We start from the raw sequence: 14,619 nt of genomic DNA on the forward strand, positions 1-14,619 counted from the left end.
ATGACCCAATGGGGTGGGAGAAGGAAGCAGTGAGATAGGGGCTTGGGGCACTCTGACATGGGGATGGAGGAAACAGGGAGACTGGAGTGGGGTTGGGCTGCAGAGGGCAATGGGATGGATTAGGGAGGTCCGCAGGATGACCTACTGAGGGAGAAGAGGATTGTAAGTGGATGGTGATACCGTGTGGCCCTCCTGTTAAATGTGAGTGAATAAGCCATGGTGATTCTACATTCAGTTCTCATCTGGAAGCACCCTTTGTTTTGTTTGCTTGTTTTGTTTGTTTGTTTGGAGCTCTTGGGCTTTCTTCACATGGCGCTTTTATCCTGCGATTGAGATTGCTCCTTCATGGAGGTTTGCGGGCTCTTTACATGATGCATGGCCCTCCAGGGCGTCTTCTACACTAAATGCCCTTTCTCCGTTTTTAAATAGATTGCAGATAATAAGCTATCAAATTACCCTGTTGTGTTCCCTCTGTGAAAAAGGAAAAGCGGCAAGAAGAAGAGCGAGGTCAATGGAAGATAATGGAAGACTCAGATACAGGGAGAAGGAGGAGAAGGGAGGAGGGAAAGGAAGCACGTGAAAAAGGGAGTCATTGTGATCCTGCATTTAAAACGGAAGCAGAAAGCCTCATTTTAAATGCAGGATTTTAGGCTAGTGTAGAGATGCCCTTGGCAACCTCCCTGCTTCCCCATCACAGGCAGTAAGACAGACTGGTGATTGGTGGGAGATTTTTGCCTTGCAGAAAGAGACTTTTAGCCCTGCTATTAAGGCCTCTGCCTTGTGTAGAAAAAGCCCATTGTCTGGACTCCCTGTAAAATTCCATGAATGAAGCAGGGTGATTGCACAATAAAAGCCTTGTCTGGAAGCACCCAAGAAAAGCTTAGGTGATCCTAATTAGAAGCAAAGGTCTGATACTGAAACATAGCATACAGCTACAGAACTATATAATATTTTCCTGTTTCTCTTTTTCCTGTGCTACCAACTCCTGATCTCTTCAGGTAAGAGAGTTTGAGGGGTGATCCTGAAAGCAACAGAAGAATGAGTGACTGAGGTGAATGGATTTTGTGGGCTGGGGGTATGGGATGATAGAGAGAGAATTTGGATGGATGATCCTGAATAAGAAAGAGAACTGTGGGTTCAAAGGAGTGGAGTTTTGTTTTTTAGCCTCACTAGTTTACCTTTCTGTGAAATGCGACTGGTCATGCCCACCATAGCAGCCATTTTGTGATGGAGCCCAGGCATTTTCTCAAAATTCCAAATGTGCCCAAAAGGTTGGAGACTCCTGTTATTGGGAGTGACCAAATGCATCAGAAACCAGGGTTCCCCTACCTTTAATAGTTTGGTAGAAGTCATCTTGTGCAGAACAGAGAATTTCAGCACTTTTTTCTTTGTTAAAAAGCCAGATATACACTTACGGGAATATGTATTCCCCTTACTTTAAAAAAAATCCCTATTAAAACAGTTGCTACATTGCTCAAGTGATATTCGGAGCGCTTTGGCTATTGGGTGGTATAGAAATGTAATACATATTCAGGTATGTGTGGGCATGGGGATGTTTTACTGTCTCCAGTGCACACATAAGTACCCACATCATTCCAGTCAGGCTTTATTTCCTTTTTGAGAGGAGGAATCAGATTGTCATGAGTTCAGTGGGAATTGTATTCAAAAACTGCCAGACCAGTTTAACCATATCCCACTGTAGGACAAAGAAATGTATGTTTGCATCGCGGATAGTGATTGTGCTGTCAAATGCCCCCCCCGCCCCCCACCTTTCTCTAGAATATGTTATGTCAGTGTGGCATAGTGGTTAGAGTGCTGGACTGGAACCAAGGAGATCCGGGTTCTAATCCCCACTCGGCCATAAAGCTCACTGGGTGACTGACAGTCACAGACAGTCACTGACTCTCAATCTAACCTACCTCACAGGGTTGTTGTGATAAAATGGAGAGGAGGAGGCTCGTGTACACTGCCTTGGGCTCCTTGGAGGAAAATAAGGGATATGTAATAATAAAAAATAAAATAAAATGGCTGTCTCCAATTTACTGGCTTTTCAAAATCATACTTAAGATGCTTCTAGGGGGAGAGCTGTTAGTGCTACCAGGTGAAAGATATTGTGCAGCTGTTCCATCTTTCCATCCTTAACAGATTTTTGTGGAAAGAAAAAAGATGGAAGAAGCAGTGGGAAAATATGGGAGGGTTACAAGTGGAAGACAACAACATCTGGAAACCCACCCACCTCTATAAAACTTCATGAATAAGGCAGGGTGATTGCATGGAAAGAAGCCTCACCTGGATACACCCTTTGGCAGTGTTGAAAGTTTAGCCCTTAAGAAAATGCTTCATGCAGAAAAAAGTTGCAATGCAAAATACTTTCCAGAAAAGCTGAAAAATAAGCTTAGCAAGAGCTCTGTCAGAACAGGAATGCCTGACACGTAGTGTCTGATGCATTGTGGTTTAAGACTTCCTCTGTGAAACACTTCTGTCAAACTTCAGAGGAGCAGGGAAAAATAGCTTGACACCCTTGCTGGCAGGAAGTAGTGGTGAAACCTCAGCATAGCAACAGGTGGGTGTGCACTTAGTCTCTGAGCATTTGTGTTCTGGAAAACAGTTTCTTTTGCAAGTTCTCTCTTTTATCTTGTCATCAAAGGAACAATTAATCTGCTGCTGGGATTTCAAAGCACAATGCAGATCAGAAACTTTGAGAGCTGACATTGGAAATGCAAGAAAAAATACAAATTAACTGAAAAATGGGTGCTTCTTCAAAACCAGAGGTGTTATCTAACATTTTCAGTGCCTCAAAGTACCTAAGAAAAGAACAAGATAGGACTTATAGTCAGGCATTCCCTGTTGAAAATCAATCCCCCGTTAAAAAAAACAAATAACTAGCCCTTTTTTCTTTTTTTTTAAGAGTTGCATTTTTACATTTACAGGAGGCAATTCAAGTCCTAACTGTGTATTGGCATCTTCACAGAAACCAGGGTAAATTCTCATTTCTATCTCCTGCGTCCTGCCCTAGGTTTTGGTCTTATCTGAAGGGATCAGGAACTGGTAGCACAGGGAAAAGAGAAACATGAAAATATTATATGGTTCTGTAGCGGTATGCCGTTTTTCAGTATCAAGCCTTTGCTTCCAATCAGGATCACCCAATCTTATATTGGGTGCTTCCAGACAAGACTTTTATTATGCAATCACCCTGCCTCATTCATGGAATTTTACAGGGAGTCTAGACAATGGGCTTTTTCTACACAAGGCAGAGGCTCTAAAAACAGGGCTAAAAGTCTCTTTCTGAAAGGCAAAAATCTCCCACCAATCACCAGTGTCTTCCGGCCTTGATGCAGAAGCAGGGAGGTTGCCAAGAGCTCCAAAAAACAAACAAAGGGTGCTTCCAGATGAGAACTGATTGTAGAATCACCATGACTTATTCATTCACATTTTACAGGAGGTCCACATGATATCGCCATCCACTTACAATCTTTCTGTGTTGTCTTGGTACTGGCTGTGTCTGACTTTTTTCTCTTTTTTTCGAGAAGGATGGAAGAATAATGCAATCTCCACAACTATAGATGCCCTTAGCATTACTCTTCTGTCTTTTTAAGGGGTATGGTTTTGATGTGGGTAGTGACTTATGGGGCAGGTGAACCTATCATAGCTCAGCACACTATGAACTGGTTAGCACAACACACTAATCTGGCCACCGAGGGTTATGTGAGGGTTAAATGACCCTCACATAACCCTCGGTTTGTTGTAGGATTATTCAAGGGGTTTTTATACCCTCAAATAGCCCCTGGTGGATGGGTTCGCATGACACTGCAACCCCCACTTGGGGTTGCATATTGAAAATGTCTTCTGGCACGCACCACGGCTCATCATGGGTTAAATGACCCATGGTGAAACGACCCTGTCATGTGAACTAGCCCAATCAGTACACTCTTTATAATGTGCACCATTTTTATCACCCATTTTTCTTTAAGCAAGTGCCACTTGCCCATCTCTATATTTAAAAAATACACACCACATATTAAAATCATAGTGAAATATCACTTAATGCAATATCGATGTTTCCTAAAATATGAAAAAGAAATCCCCTTTCCAGTCACTGCTAGTTTAGAAAAGTGATTAATGGCAGTGACCGTGTCTTTTTTAAATGATTTTTAAAATTAGCATTATATAGGTATAACTCTATAATGCTGCTTTAAAGAAAAGGTATTATAGGATTATAATGGTATAGTGCCATTTGTTATCATTCTATTTTAAAGGAAAAGTTTTACAACATAGGGGTGTAATGCTATACCACCATAATGCTTATTTAAAAAAATGTTTTAAAAGTCCTGTGGCTGATTTATGCTGAGAAAACAGGTGTCGTGGCTTTCTGGCATTATCATGGGTTGCAGCATTAGCTGTCTGGGAGATTAGCAAGAGGTTACCATTTTTCAGGAAGAGGCTTTTAATGCTATCTTCCCAGATCCTAGAGGCAGAATTTAAGCCAATGTTAAATGACTCCTGCCTGTGAGGAGAATAGAAGTTTACCAGATAAGAACATCTTGTTCTATTCTGTCCTGTTCTAAGTATATCAGTGATCCCAGAATCTTCCCACCTGCATAACAGAACCACAGTGCCAGCAACTTCCACACAGTTCTGAGGGCCAAACTAGATGTTACTTTAATGGTGTGGTTAGCAACAACTCCTGGGTTTAAAAAAATAATACTATTCAGCACTTGGGGGCATGGCAGTTTCCATCAAGACTGGAGTGCACAGGCATTAAATACAATTTGATAAGCCTTATTGATACCAGTGGCAGAGTGAAGAATAAGTTTCATGACCCTGCCATTGTAATCAGTAGAAATGAAACATGGTCATCGTCAGCTGGATTGTACCCATACTCTGAAAAGGAACTCCTGAAAACTTGAGTGAATCAAGGTACAGAAGCAATGTATGTGTGAATGTATGTGCATGGGGGTGTCTTTTATTTTTTTGCAAGCCTTTGCAATCTGATGATTCAAAATTTCCAACTTTGTTTCTCTGTCAGGGTCAATTAAATGAAGAGAAACTCAAGGACAGATTGGGTGTGCTGGAGAATCAACTGCAGATCTGCACTCAGGTAAGATTTTTGGTTCAAAAAGAGAAGGCCTATTTCTCAAAGCTCAAGTAGTTTTCCATATTTATATTAGGAATGGCCAGCTTCTGGATCCTCGGGGGCTGCTCTGTTCTTCAGACACTATTGTTTGGGAATGGCCTATTGCGCTTCATCATAGAGAATCAGATTCTATTATAACGTTGTCATAACGTTGTATTATAACGCTAGGTCAGAGGTGCACAACCTTTGCCCCCCGCCCCAAGTTTTCCAGAATGTGTATGAGGTAGCAATACAATATCATTTTACATAAAATCAACATGGAAATTGATACTTATTTTCCTTGCAAATAATATGAGCCGACATTTTTAACTGTACCTTGACTATTATTTGGGTCGTATCATAAGGGCTGAATAAAGTTGATTTGAATGCTGTTTCCATTGACCTGTGTCAGAGTAAATGCAATCCTAAACCAAGATTTTTTAAAAATACTATTTTCCTTCACACGAAGTTGTCCAGTTTTGATCTTCCATTAATGGGAGCAACTAATTCTCTAACAAATGAATTTAGTACACTCTTCACTGTGAAAAAATTCCAGGACAGGATGTTTAGCTTGGTGAATTATGGATGCCATTGGTTTTAATGGGTTGAATCCAAACTAAGTTAGGCATGCCTTGGTCTTATCAAAATCCATGGGACTGTAGTTGGTCATGTGTACCTTTTCCCATGGACTTCAATGGGATCAAAATATGATTTAGTGTGGATCCAACCCCATATTCTTTAGCTCTCGTTTGTTTTATTTAGAGCTACTCAAAGCGGAGCTTAAAGAGGATTCTCCTGGAGATGGAAGATCAAAAGCAGACCTATGATCAGAAAGTGAAAGAGTCTCTTCAGAAACTGCTTGAGGAGAAAATGCAAGCAGAAAGTCAACTCCAGAATGCCCAGGTAGGCACGGGATTTCAGCCTGGGACCAGTAGAATGTTGGGCAGAATTTACACAGCAATGTCCTGTTGATGTCTTCCTTATAGGAATTTTGTTATGTATTAGGTGAACGAGAAAGATGAAGCTCCGAACAAAGCAGTGTGAGAGAAGTGTGTTGTGTCAGAGCATGATTGATGGCAATAACTTCTTGGGTGTATCATTGCGGTTCCTTCTGCTTGAGGCATAATCCTAACCACAATACTCAATGGAAGGAGGGATTTGCACCTGACTGTATCAGACCAACACTCACAGGTTTTGCTTCTCCCCCCCCCCATAAGTATGTTATCTCCCGCACCCATCCCATGTACAAGGAGATCATTTCAAGTAACATAAGAGAAATACAACACTGAAAAATAGCCAGAGGTGTATCTGTGGTGGGGATAATGTATTATGTACAGAAAATATAGTGTAGTGGCTAAGAAACTAAAGGCACAATCCTATGCATGTTTAGACAGAAAAAAGTCCTACAGCTCCCAGCGTTCTTCAACCAATATGGTTGGCTGGAGAATGCTAGGAGTTGTAGAACTTTTTTCTTCCTAAACATGCATAGGATTACAGCCTAAGAGAGAAATCCTATGGGCTAGATGCCCAAAGGGTGGAGACCTCTGATATGGGAGGCCTCCATCCATCCTTTGCCCTGTTGGGCTCTTGCCAGCAAGGTGGGAGAAACAAAGGAGGCTATTTTTCCTTCTCCATCCTTTCAACCTTTTTCATTAGATGGATCTCTGAGCCCATCTATCTTGCTTTCTCTGCTGGGGACAGATGTATTTTTGTATTTTTAAACCACCCAGAGAACTTTGGCTATTGGGTGGTATAGAAATGAAGTAAATGAAATACAGTAATGTTTTATTGTATATTTTTTATCATTGCTTTCCATTTTATAGAAAGTCAGGGTGTAAATATTAGTAAATAAAGAAATAAAAGCAGTGAGGCTGCTCTCCTCCTGCACACATGCACACCACCCTATCCCAGGCCATTGCAAGGAAGACAGGTAGTATTTTTGTCTTTGGATTGCAGGCCCAACCCACTGGCTAGAGTTGGGTCATGTTGAAGTAATTGCCTAGTGAAGCGCTAAGGCTGAGGGCCAAATCAGGCGAGATGTTAAAATGTGTGATCACAGCACCCACAGGAGGAGGTTTAATTATTTCCACCTGCACCATCTTACCGAGGAAAAACAGCCTGGCCTGCCCTCTCACCCAACCCACAAAACTGCTATGGAAGCTGGGGGGGGGGGGGTATTTATTTAAGAATATTTATATACTGCTTTTATATACTGCCCATTTAAAAAAATCTCAAAGCAATTTACAGCAAATTATAACACAATACATCATTACAATAACACATCAAGTTAAACAAGTTAATGGTTGGAAAAAGCCAGGGTAAACGTGTGCCTTTTAAATAAATGTCGAAAGCACATGATCATTGGTGTATGATATACGGCAGAAGGCAGGTCATTCTGGAGTGAGGGTGCCACCACAAAGAAGGCCCGTTGCCGTGCTGCTGCCAGATGGTACTCTGCAGGAAGTGGCATGGACAACAACTCCTCTTCTGAAGATTGTACTGGGCCAGTAGGTCTATATTCAGAGAACAGTGTGTGTGTGTGTGTGTGTGTGTGTATTAATTCCCCTCCCCATTGTCCCATTCCATGGTACTGGAATGGGACAATGCCCCCATTGGTACTATTTTTATTTTTAAAAAAATGAATGATACCCAAATGCAATCACATGTTTAACCTATCTTCTAGTTTGGCCCTACAACTTCCTTTTCTTTCATCTCTCCACTAGATGGCACCATATACAAAGCTCATAACTAGGTGGGCTGGGCTCACTGGGCTGGCTGGCACATCATATTAGAGAAGAAGATATTTACCAAAGCAAGATCTGTTGGCAAAAGTGTTTGAACTTTTCCAGTTTCACACAGGTGTCTGTCAGGCAGAAATATCAACTGCTGCTTTGTTGCAGAGAAATGAGTCTAACATGATTGATGACTCCCCTGTTGCTTCAGAGGCTGCCACACAGTACTTTCAGAAGTCAATTTGAAAAAGCAAATCCCTGCAGCTCTTTCTGGTAGCACATCTTACAAAAAATAAAATACAGGTCAGTTTAGGGTAACACATCCATGAATCCCTGGGACAGTCCAGTTAGCTGGGCAGAACCACACAAACAAAAGCAAGCAGAGATTTTAAAAATATGTATTAGGTACAGGAAAGAGAAAGCAATGCCATAAAAGTATATTAATAAGGAATGAAATATTTTCCATCTACATCAGGGACATTCCTATTGGGGGCTCGTAATCAGAAGGCATTGTGTAGCTACTCCGTCTTTCTTTTCTTAATGGAAAAAGATGGAAAAACAGTGGGAACATATGGAGGATTACAAGTGGAAGACATCATAGTCTGGACACACACACACATGTAAAATTCCATGAATCAGACAGACCAATAAAATCCTTGTCTGGGAGCACCCAAGGCTGAGTTTCCATCAAGTCTCAACAACAAATATTGAGCCTTATGGTAAAATAGCTCTCTCCGCAATGAACTACTATTTGTTCCCTTTGTGGTGTGCAGCAGTGTGTCTCACTGTCAAGAAGGCATGTTTGTTAACCCTGACACTTCTATGTGATGTATGTTCCTCCTAGAGAGCCCTCACTGTTGCAGAGGAAGACTGCACCCTCTGGAAAGAACACTACAACACGTTAAAAAAAGACTGGAGCCAGCTGATTGACAAGCACAGTGAACTAGAAAACATGCTTCATGTCTTGGAAAACAAACTGCAGGTAACTTCCTTGTCTCTTTATGAGGCTATATTCCAGCCTTTCCTTTTACACCAGCAACTATCTGGCTATCCGTTCTCAAAGACAGAATTTGAAATGGGAACAGGGTTGTGCTGCGTGCGGTTGCATCCACAGGACTGTTGGGAAGGTGAATAATCTAAACAAAATGTTAATCCTCATCCTGAAATTTATGGTCCAGTCGATAGCTGCTGTACTGAAGACAGTGATTCATCATGCCAACACAAGGGGATAAAATCATCCACCTATTTTGACCCCATGAGTATTAATGCTTCTATTAGATGGCAGGGCTGTATCTCAGAAAGATCACTGCATCACCTTACTAGGGAGCAACGGGTGGTGGTGGAGAGATGCAGCTCATCCACAGTATTGTATGGTCCTTACTTCCCTTTCAAGTCACAGCTGCATTTTAATCTTAAATTGGCATTGCTACTGTAAAGTAGATATTCGCACACATGAAAGTACACATGCTGGACAAGTTCACACATCATGCTAAGCTACCCTGAGAGTAAGCCACAGTGGGTGAGTATCTTTCCCTTACTCCTGGCAAATGATAGCCCACTTGGTGGCTTGCCATGGCTTGCTTTTTCCTCAGTCCTCCTGGTCACTGCTGGCACACATCCCAGGAGCCTTTGCGGCAGAAATCCACATTCCCTACATCAGCACCCTTTCTGCAACTGATCCACTGGGGTTGCCAGCTACCAAGGGAAACTCCCCCACCCCCATCAGATTGCCAAAGGGAGTTAAGTTTCTGAGCCTTTATGAATGCAGGAATGTGTTCACAATTATTCCTTGGGGGGGGCTAGTGCAACTGTACAAGACCACCTGTCCACTATTGAGCAAAGCGTACCGTTATCCCCCTCTTGTCAATGTCCTTGTCAATTTCATTCTCCAATTCTTGCTAAGGAACACTTTTTTTTAAAGGCTGCTTCATGTTCAACTGAAGTAAGAACACCTAACCTAAAGTTCCTTCTGTCCTGCAGCTACCAGCCACTTTCAGCTCCCTCCCAAATTCCACTTTGAGCTTGTCGCTTCCCTCCACTGGTCTCCGTTGCTAGCTGTCACATACACATGTGCAAATGTCATGGTAAGGCAGTAAATCGGAGGGGAAAATTGCATGAATGTTATGCTAAGCCACCCTGCAATCTCTCAAGGTAACAACCTACCATGGCTTAGCGTGACATGCAAACAAGGTCACTGAGACCTTTGTGAAAACATAGCTGCAGGTAGGTACCTTATCTAGGCATTTTGTATCAGTATTTTGCTTGTAGAGGTAGTTGGAAAACGTCAGTTGCCTTTCCCTACAAGTATGTTATGATCAGTTTCCAGTTACAACATTAGTTCCAAATGAAACAAGTGATTGGTTTCCAAAAGCATAATTACTAGGGATGTCAGAGAATTCCGCGACGGATCTCGGTGAGGCCGAATGCCAGTGCATTCGGCCCCCCGAAATCCATCGCGGAATGAAGCCCCCGCCCCCCCAAACCACGAAAGGTGCGCGAAACAGAGCACTTACCTGCTCCCGTCCATGCTGCTTTGCGAATGGTGGCCGTCCTGCGGCTGCCATTCGCTTCCTCTTCATAGCCGTGATAGGCTACGTAAATACTTACGTAGCCTATCATGGCTAATGCAGGGATGCCATTTGCGTCCCTGCAGAGTCTGTGATAGGCTACGTAAGTATTTACGTAGCCTATCACGGCAGGGGGGAAAAACCCAGCGTATACAAATGGCGGCAGCTACCGCCATTTACGTACGCTGGGTTTTTTTCCCCATGCCGTGATAGGCTACGTAAGTATTTACGTAGCCTATCACGGCAGGGGGGAAAAACCCAGCGTACGCAAATGGCGGCGGCCGCCGCCATTTGCATACACTGGGTTTTTCCCCCCTGCCGTGATAGGCTACGTAAATATTTACATAGCCTATCATGGCTAAATACAGGGACGCAAATGGCGGCAGCTACGACAGCCGCCATTTGCGTCCCTGCAGGGCTGCCCGGCGGCCGGATGTCTGGCTGCGGGTCGCCGGGCAGGATTCCGGGCGGGGAGGACCGGATCACTTCCCCCACCGTCGAGGATTCTGGGGGGAGGGGCGGAGTGCCTCCCCCCCCTCAGCAGAAACAGAACAGAACGGAAGGTAAGTGTTCCATCCATCCCTAATAATTACTGAAATTAAACCAGATAAGTTTTTATCTACCTGCTAAATTTCTCCAAACACTATATCTTTAGGTTGAAAATTTATTTATTAATTATACTTTAAGCTGCACAATAACTCTGGTGGTATGCAAAATTTGTTCAAAAAAATTGATTTTTTTTTTTTAAAAAAAACCTTGCATCTAGAGTGTAGAAAACTGTTGCTTTACAAAATCAAATCATATTGTTTCCAATCAGGAAGGACTCCTGTATTCAGGTTTGGAGGTACTCAGTTTAGTCTCTGAAGTATTGATCAATATGGCAGCAGTTGTCTCACCTCTGCTGAGAGTAAGGTCTCTTTTTAATAAAGGCATTCTTTTCTTACTCTTTTTTAAAAAACGTGTGATGGCCAAAAATGATATATAAGAAGAACCCACATGGATCACACTTCAGTTATTTTTTTGCTAACCAATACACTGTTATTGTGGCTGTTTCCTGCAGTGGTCAGACACCCAGAACTCTCAGCTGTACCAAGCCCTGCAGAATTTGGAGAGTGAACGTGCCAGTCTCTATTCAAGAATTGATCACCTACAAGAGGACAACAGGCTCGCAATGGAGTGTCTCAGTGCAGTGGAAAGTAAGAAATTTGTAGAAAAAAGAGGATACTGGCGTATGGCTGGGCAAGCAGGGATGTGACAGAGTCTGAGTGTTCTTTTAATGAATATTAGAACCAACTTCCTGTTCCCAACATTAGGCTTTGATTAATTGTTCCAGTGTGACTAAGAGCTGATTTTAAATGCTGGTGGGAGAGCACATGATACAGTCCTCATTTGTGACTGTACCATCTCAGAATGAACATGGTAGATTGCTTATTTATTATTATTAAAAATTTATTGAAAAAGATGCTTTTCTCAACAACAGCAACAACAATAACAACAACAAAGAAGACTCAAAGCGACTTACAAATTTACAAATTAAAACACAGAAAAATGTTAAACAACTTAAACAACTAAAACCAATTATTAATAAAATACCATGACCCCATAAAACGTCAGTGACAGCCATAAACAATTCACCTGATGGATAAAGGAGCGTCTGATGCCTGGGAAATAGAGGAAAGTCTTAACCTGGTGCGGAAAACATGACAATGTTGTCTCCAGGCAGACCTCGTTGGGGAGAGCATTCCACAATCGCCCCCATGTCAAAATCTCTCTGTACACTGAAAGCTTACAAGCCAGTGAGAAAAGGTCTCCTTACATTAACATGCTCGCTGTCCGCATGCAGGGGTGTGGGGGCTTTCAGGCAAGCAATACCCTGTGTGTTTGTTCAGTGGTGGTTCAGTGACATGGAAAATTGTATACCACATATCTCCCTGAACCTTTGTATCTTAAGTTCAAAGTGACTTCCTCAGAGAAACAGGAGAATAGCCTTAATAAGGCAAAGGCCTAAATTTTCAAGAAGCATGAGGCCTTTCTCTTTGTGCTGTGAGCCGACAGAGATACTGAGCAAAGTTACATAACGCATCAGTCTGTTTCCCCATCTGTGCAGTAGCAGTAACACATTCGTGACTCATATGAATTCGTGACTCACATTCGTTTCATATTCAGAAACGGAAAACATTCGCAAATTGAAGGCTGCAGTGCTCAAACCGCAATGCAGTATTGTCCCCTTCAGTTCAATAGGCTAGGATTGGTAACTTGAGGACAACTCCCGCTTATGCCAAATGATGCAATTCAGGGGCAAGAAAAGCCCTACATAAAGTTACTTACCATTCCTAAAAGCTTGATTGTTATTTCCAGGCAAGCTGCAAAGTGAAGAAAAACAGAAGCTGGCGTTGGAGGCAAGAATTAAATGTTTGCACGGTAAGTAAAGCTTTGTGGTCGAAAGAGTTGGGCAATGAGCACAAAGGCCCCCAAACATAGTGATCATACAGTATTCTTTGTGGTATAACACTCCTTGTCTTTACAACTACTGTCCTCTGCCACTGTTGCACAGGGACAGGGAGGAGTCACCAGCTATACCCCTGAATGTGACAATTATGTTCTAGTTACGGTAAGTCATCCTGTGTTATTTAAAAGTCCGATGTGTGACACCCATTAAGGACTGATATGACATTAGGCCTGCTTCACACAAGAGTCTTTTTGCATATGGATGTCACTTCCATGTAGGCAAACTGTGTGTATATACCATACTGCATATATACCATACTGTGCATTTGAACAATGAAATTGTATCTGTGTAGGGAAATAATGTTGTGTACAGTGATCCTTGGAAAGATAGATGCAGCATGTTGTCCCACGTTATTCCATGGTGTGTGTGCATGCACAGGAGCTGCTCCCAAACATAACATGTGAACTAAACCTATTTGTGCTTTGCACTACCAAGGGCAAAGAGATCAAAAGACATTTTGTCTGTGCTCTTTGGTTACGTGATCACCAAAAGAAGAAAGGGGAGTGCTCTGTTCACGCATTCTGACCCTTCAGTGCAACAGGTCCAGTTTCTCAATAGTTGATAGGCAGTTATCTTTATCTGCGACCCCAAGTCTGATCCAAGCAAATCTGTTGGCAGGATGAGGTGAAGTTGTTTAGGGAATTTGCATCTAGCTCACCACAATATGTGGACAGGTTGCTTCAGTCTGTGCTGGTTCCCTGCCTGTCCACATGGCTAAGAGGCAGGAGTCACTGAAGGACTAGCACAATCTGCCAACTTTCCCTTTTTCACCAGAATTGGAATTTGGGAAACTGTCATGAGGATGGGCCACTGGTTTCAGGAGGGTGCTGCAGATGCAAGTGGTACAGGATTCTTCCCCACCACACAGCACCGCAACACAACCGTTTGAATTGTGCAAGAAGGACTGAGTCAAGTGATAGAGATAGAAAACACAATGAGAAAAGAGGGAAGCATGCAAGTGTTCCTGGATATGATCTACTCTGGTTTGTTCTATTTGCAGATGTGATGTGCAATCAGGCCAGGGAATTTATGGTTCAGCAGCAAGATGAGATGCAAAGGACAGGCCAGCTAAACTGGTAGCGGGAGGACTTCTAGGCATCTAGGATTTTGTAACTGGTACTCTAAGAACCATTCCTAACTAGATAGGTCTGGATCTAGACACCAGTCTTGCATGTGCTCTCCCATAAGAACCATAAACAGAAACATCTCATGATGTACTATACATTTGCATGTTTAGCAGGAAGAAATGTTGCTATTCTGCAAAAGGCTGCTAGACACATCTCTGTAGGCATGAAGCTATATCTGTTAGAACAAATTCCTTAAACAATAAATGATTTTACCTCAAAGCTGATGTCTGCTTTGCTGATTTTATCACATTGCCAGCTTTTAAAACTAGGAAGCATAAATAAAATTATAGCTCAGAGGGGTGCACACTGATGCTGTAACACCTGCTGAAAATCACAGCTCAGAAAAGTATGGGTGTATGCATTCACGCCATTCTGTGGTTTGCAGGTTTGGATTACATAGACCTGAAATGTAGCATTTCATTAGGATGCTGTGCCACAAGGAATTCTCCTGCTGGAGGAGCTATTCAAGGCTGTTCGAAATAAAGCCTGGGAATCTGATGATCCCCTATTGGTAAATGAGAGGAAGATTTACATAAGAACAGCAGGAAGTGCTTTTTATGACATTTATGAA

The 14,619-nt window shown here is 42.5% G+C and overlaps 1 protein-coding gene across 12 annotated transcripts in view; it reads left to right on the plus strand.

The window, feature by feature from the left end:
* The window catches only part of TRAF3IP3 (TRAF3 interacting protein 3), a 46,063-nt gene that overhangs the window by 22,921 nt on the left and 8,523 nt on the right, over window positions 1-14,619 (plus strand). For all 12 annotated transcript variants that reach the window (XM_084853415.1, XM_084853414.1, XM_084853424.1 and 9 more), the window contains 5 exons: window positions 5,027-5,098; window positions 5,876-6,016; window positions 8,690-8,827; window positions 11,473-11,608; window positions 12,771-12,833. In XM_084853415.1, the coding sequence (XP_084709541.1) occupies window positions 5,027-5,098; window positions 5,876-6,016; window positions 8,690-8,827; window positions 11,473-11,608; window positions 12,771-12,833 (550 nt within the window). The remainder of the gene's footprint in view (window positions 1-5,026; window positions 5,099-5,875; window positions 6,017-8,689; window positions 8,828-11,472; window positions 11,609-12,770; window positions 12,834-14,619) is intronic.

The sequence above is a fragment of the Heloderma suspectum genome, chromosome 4 (genome assembly GCF_057233095.1).
Source record: "Heloderma suspectum isolate Gila_16-S chromosome 4, 16-S_ref, whole genome shotgun sequence".
In the NCBI taxonomy this organism is placed as follows: Eukaryota; Metazoa; Chordata; class Lepidosauria; order Squamata; family Helodermatidae; genus Heloderma; species Heloderma suspectum.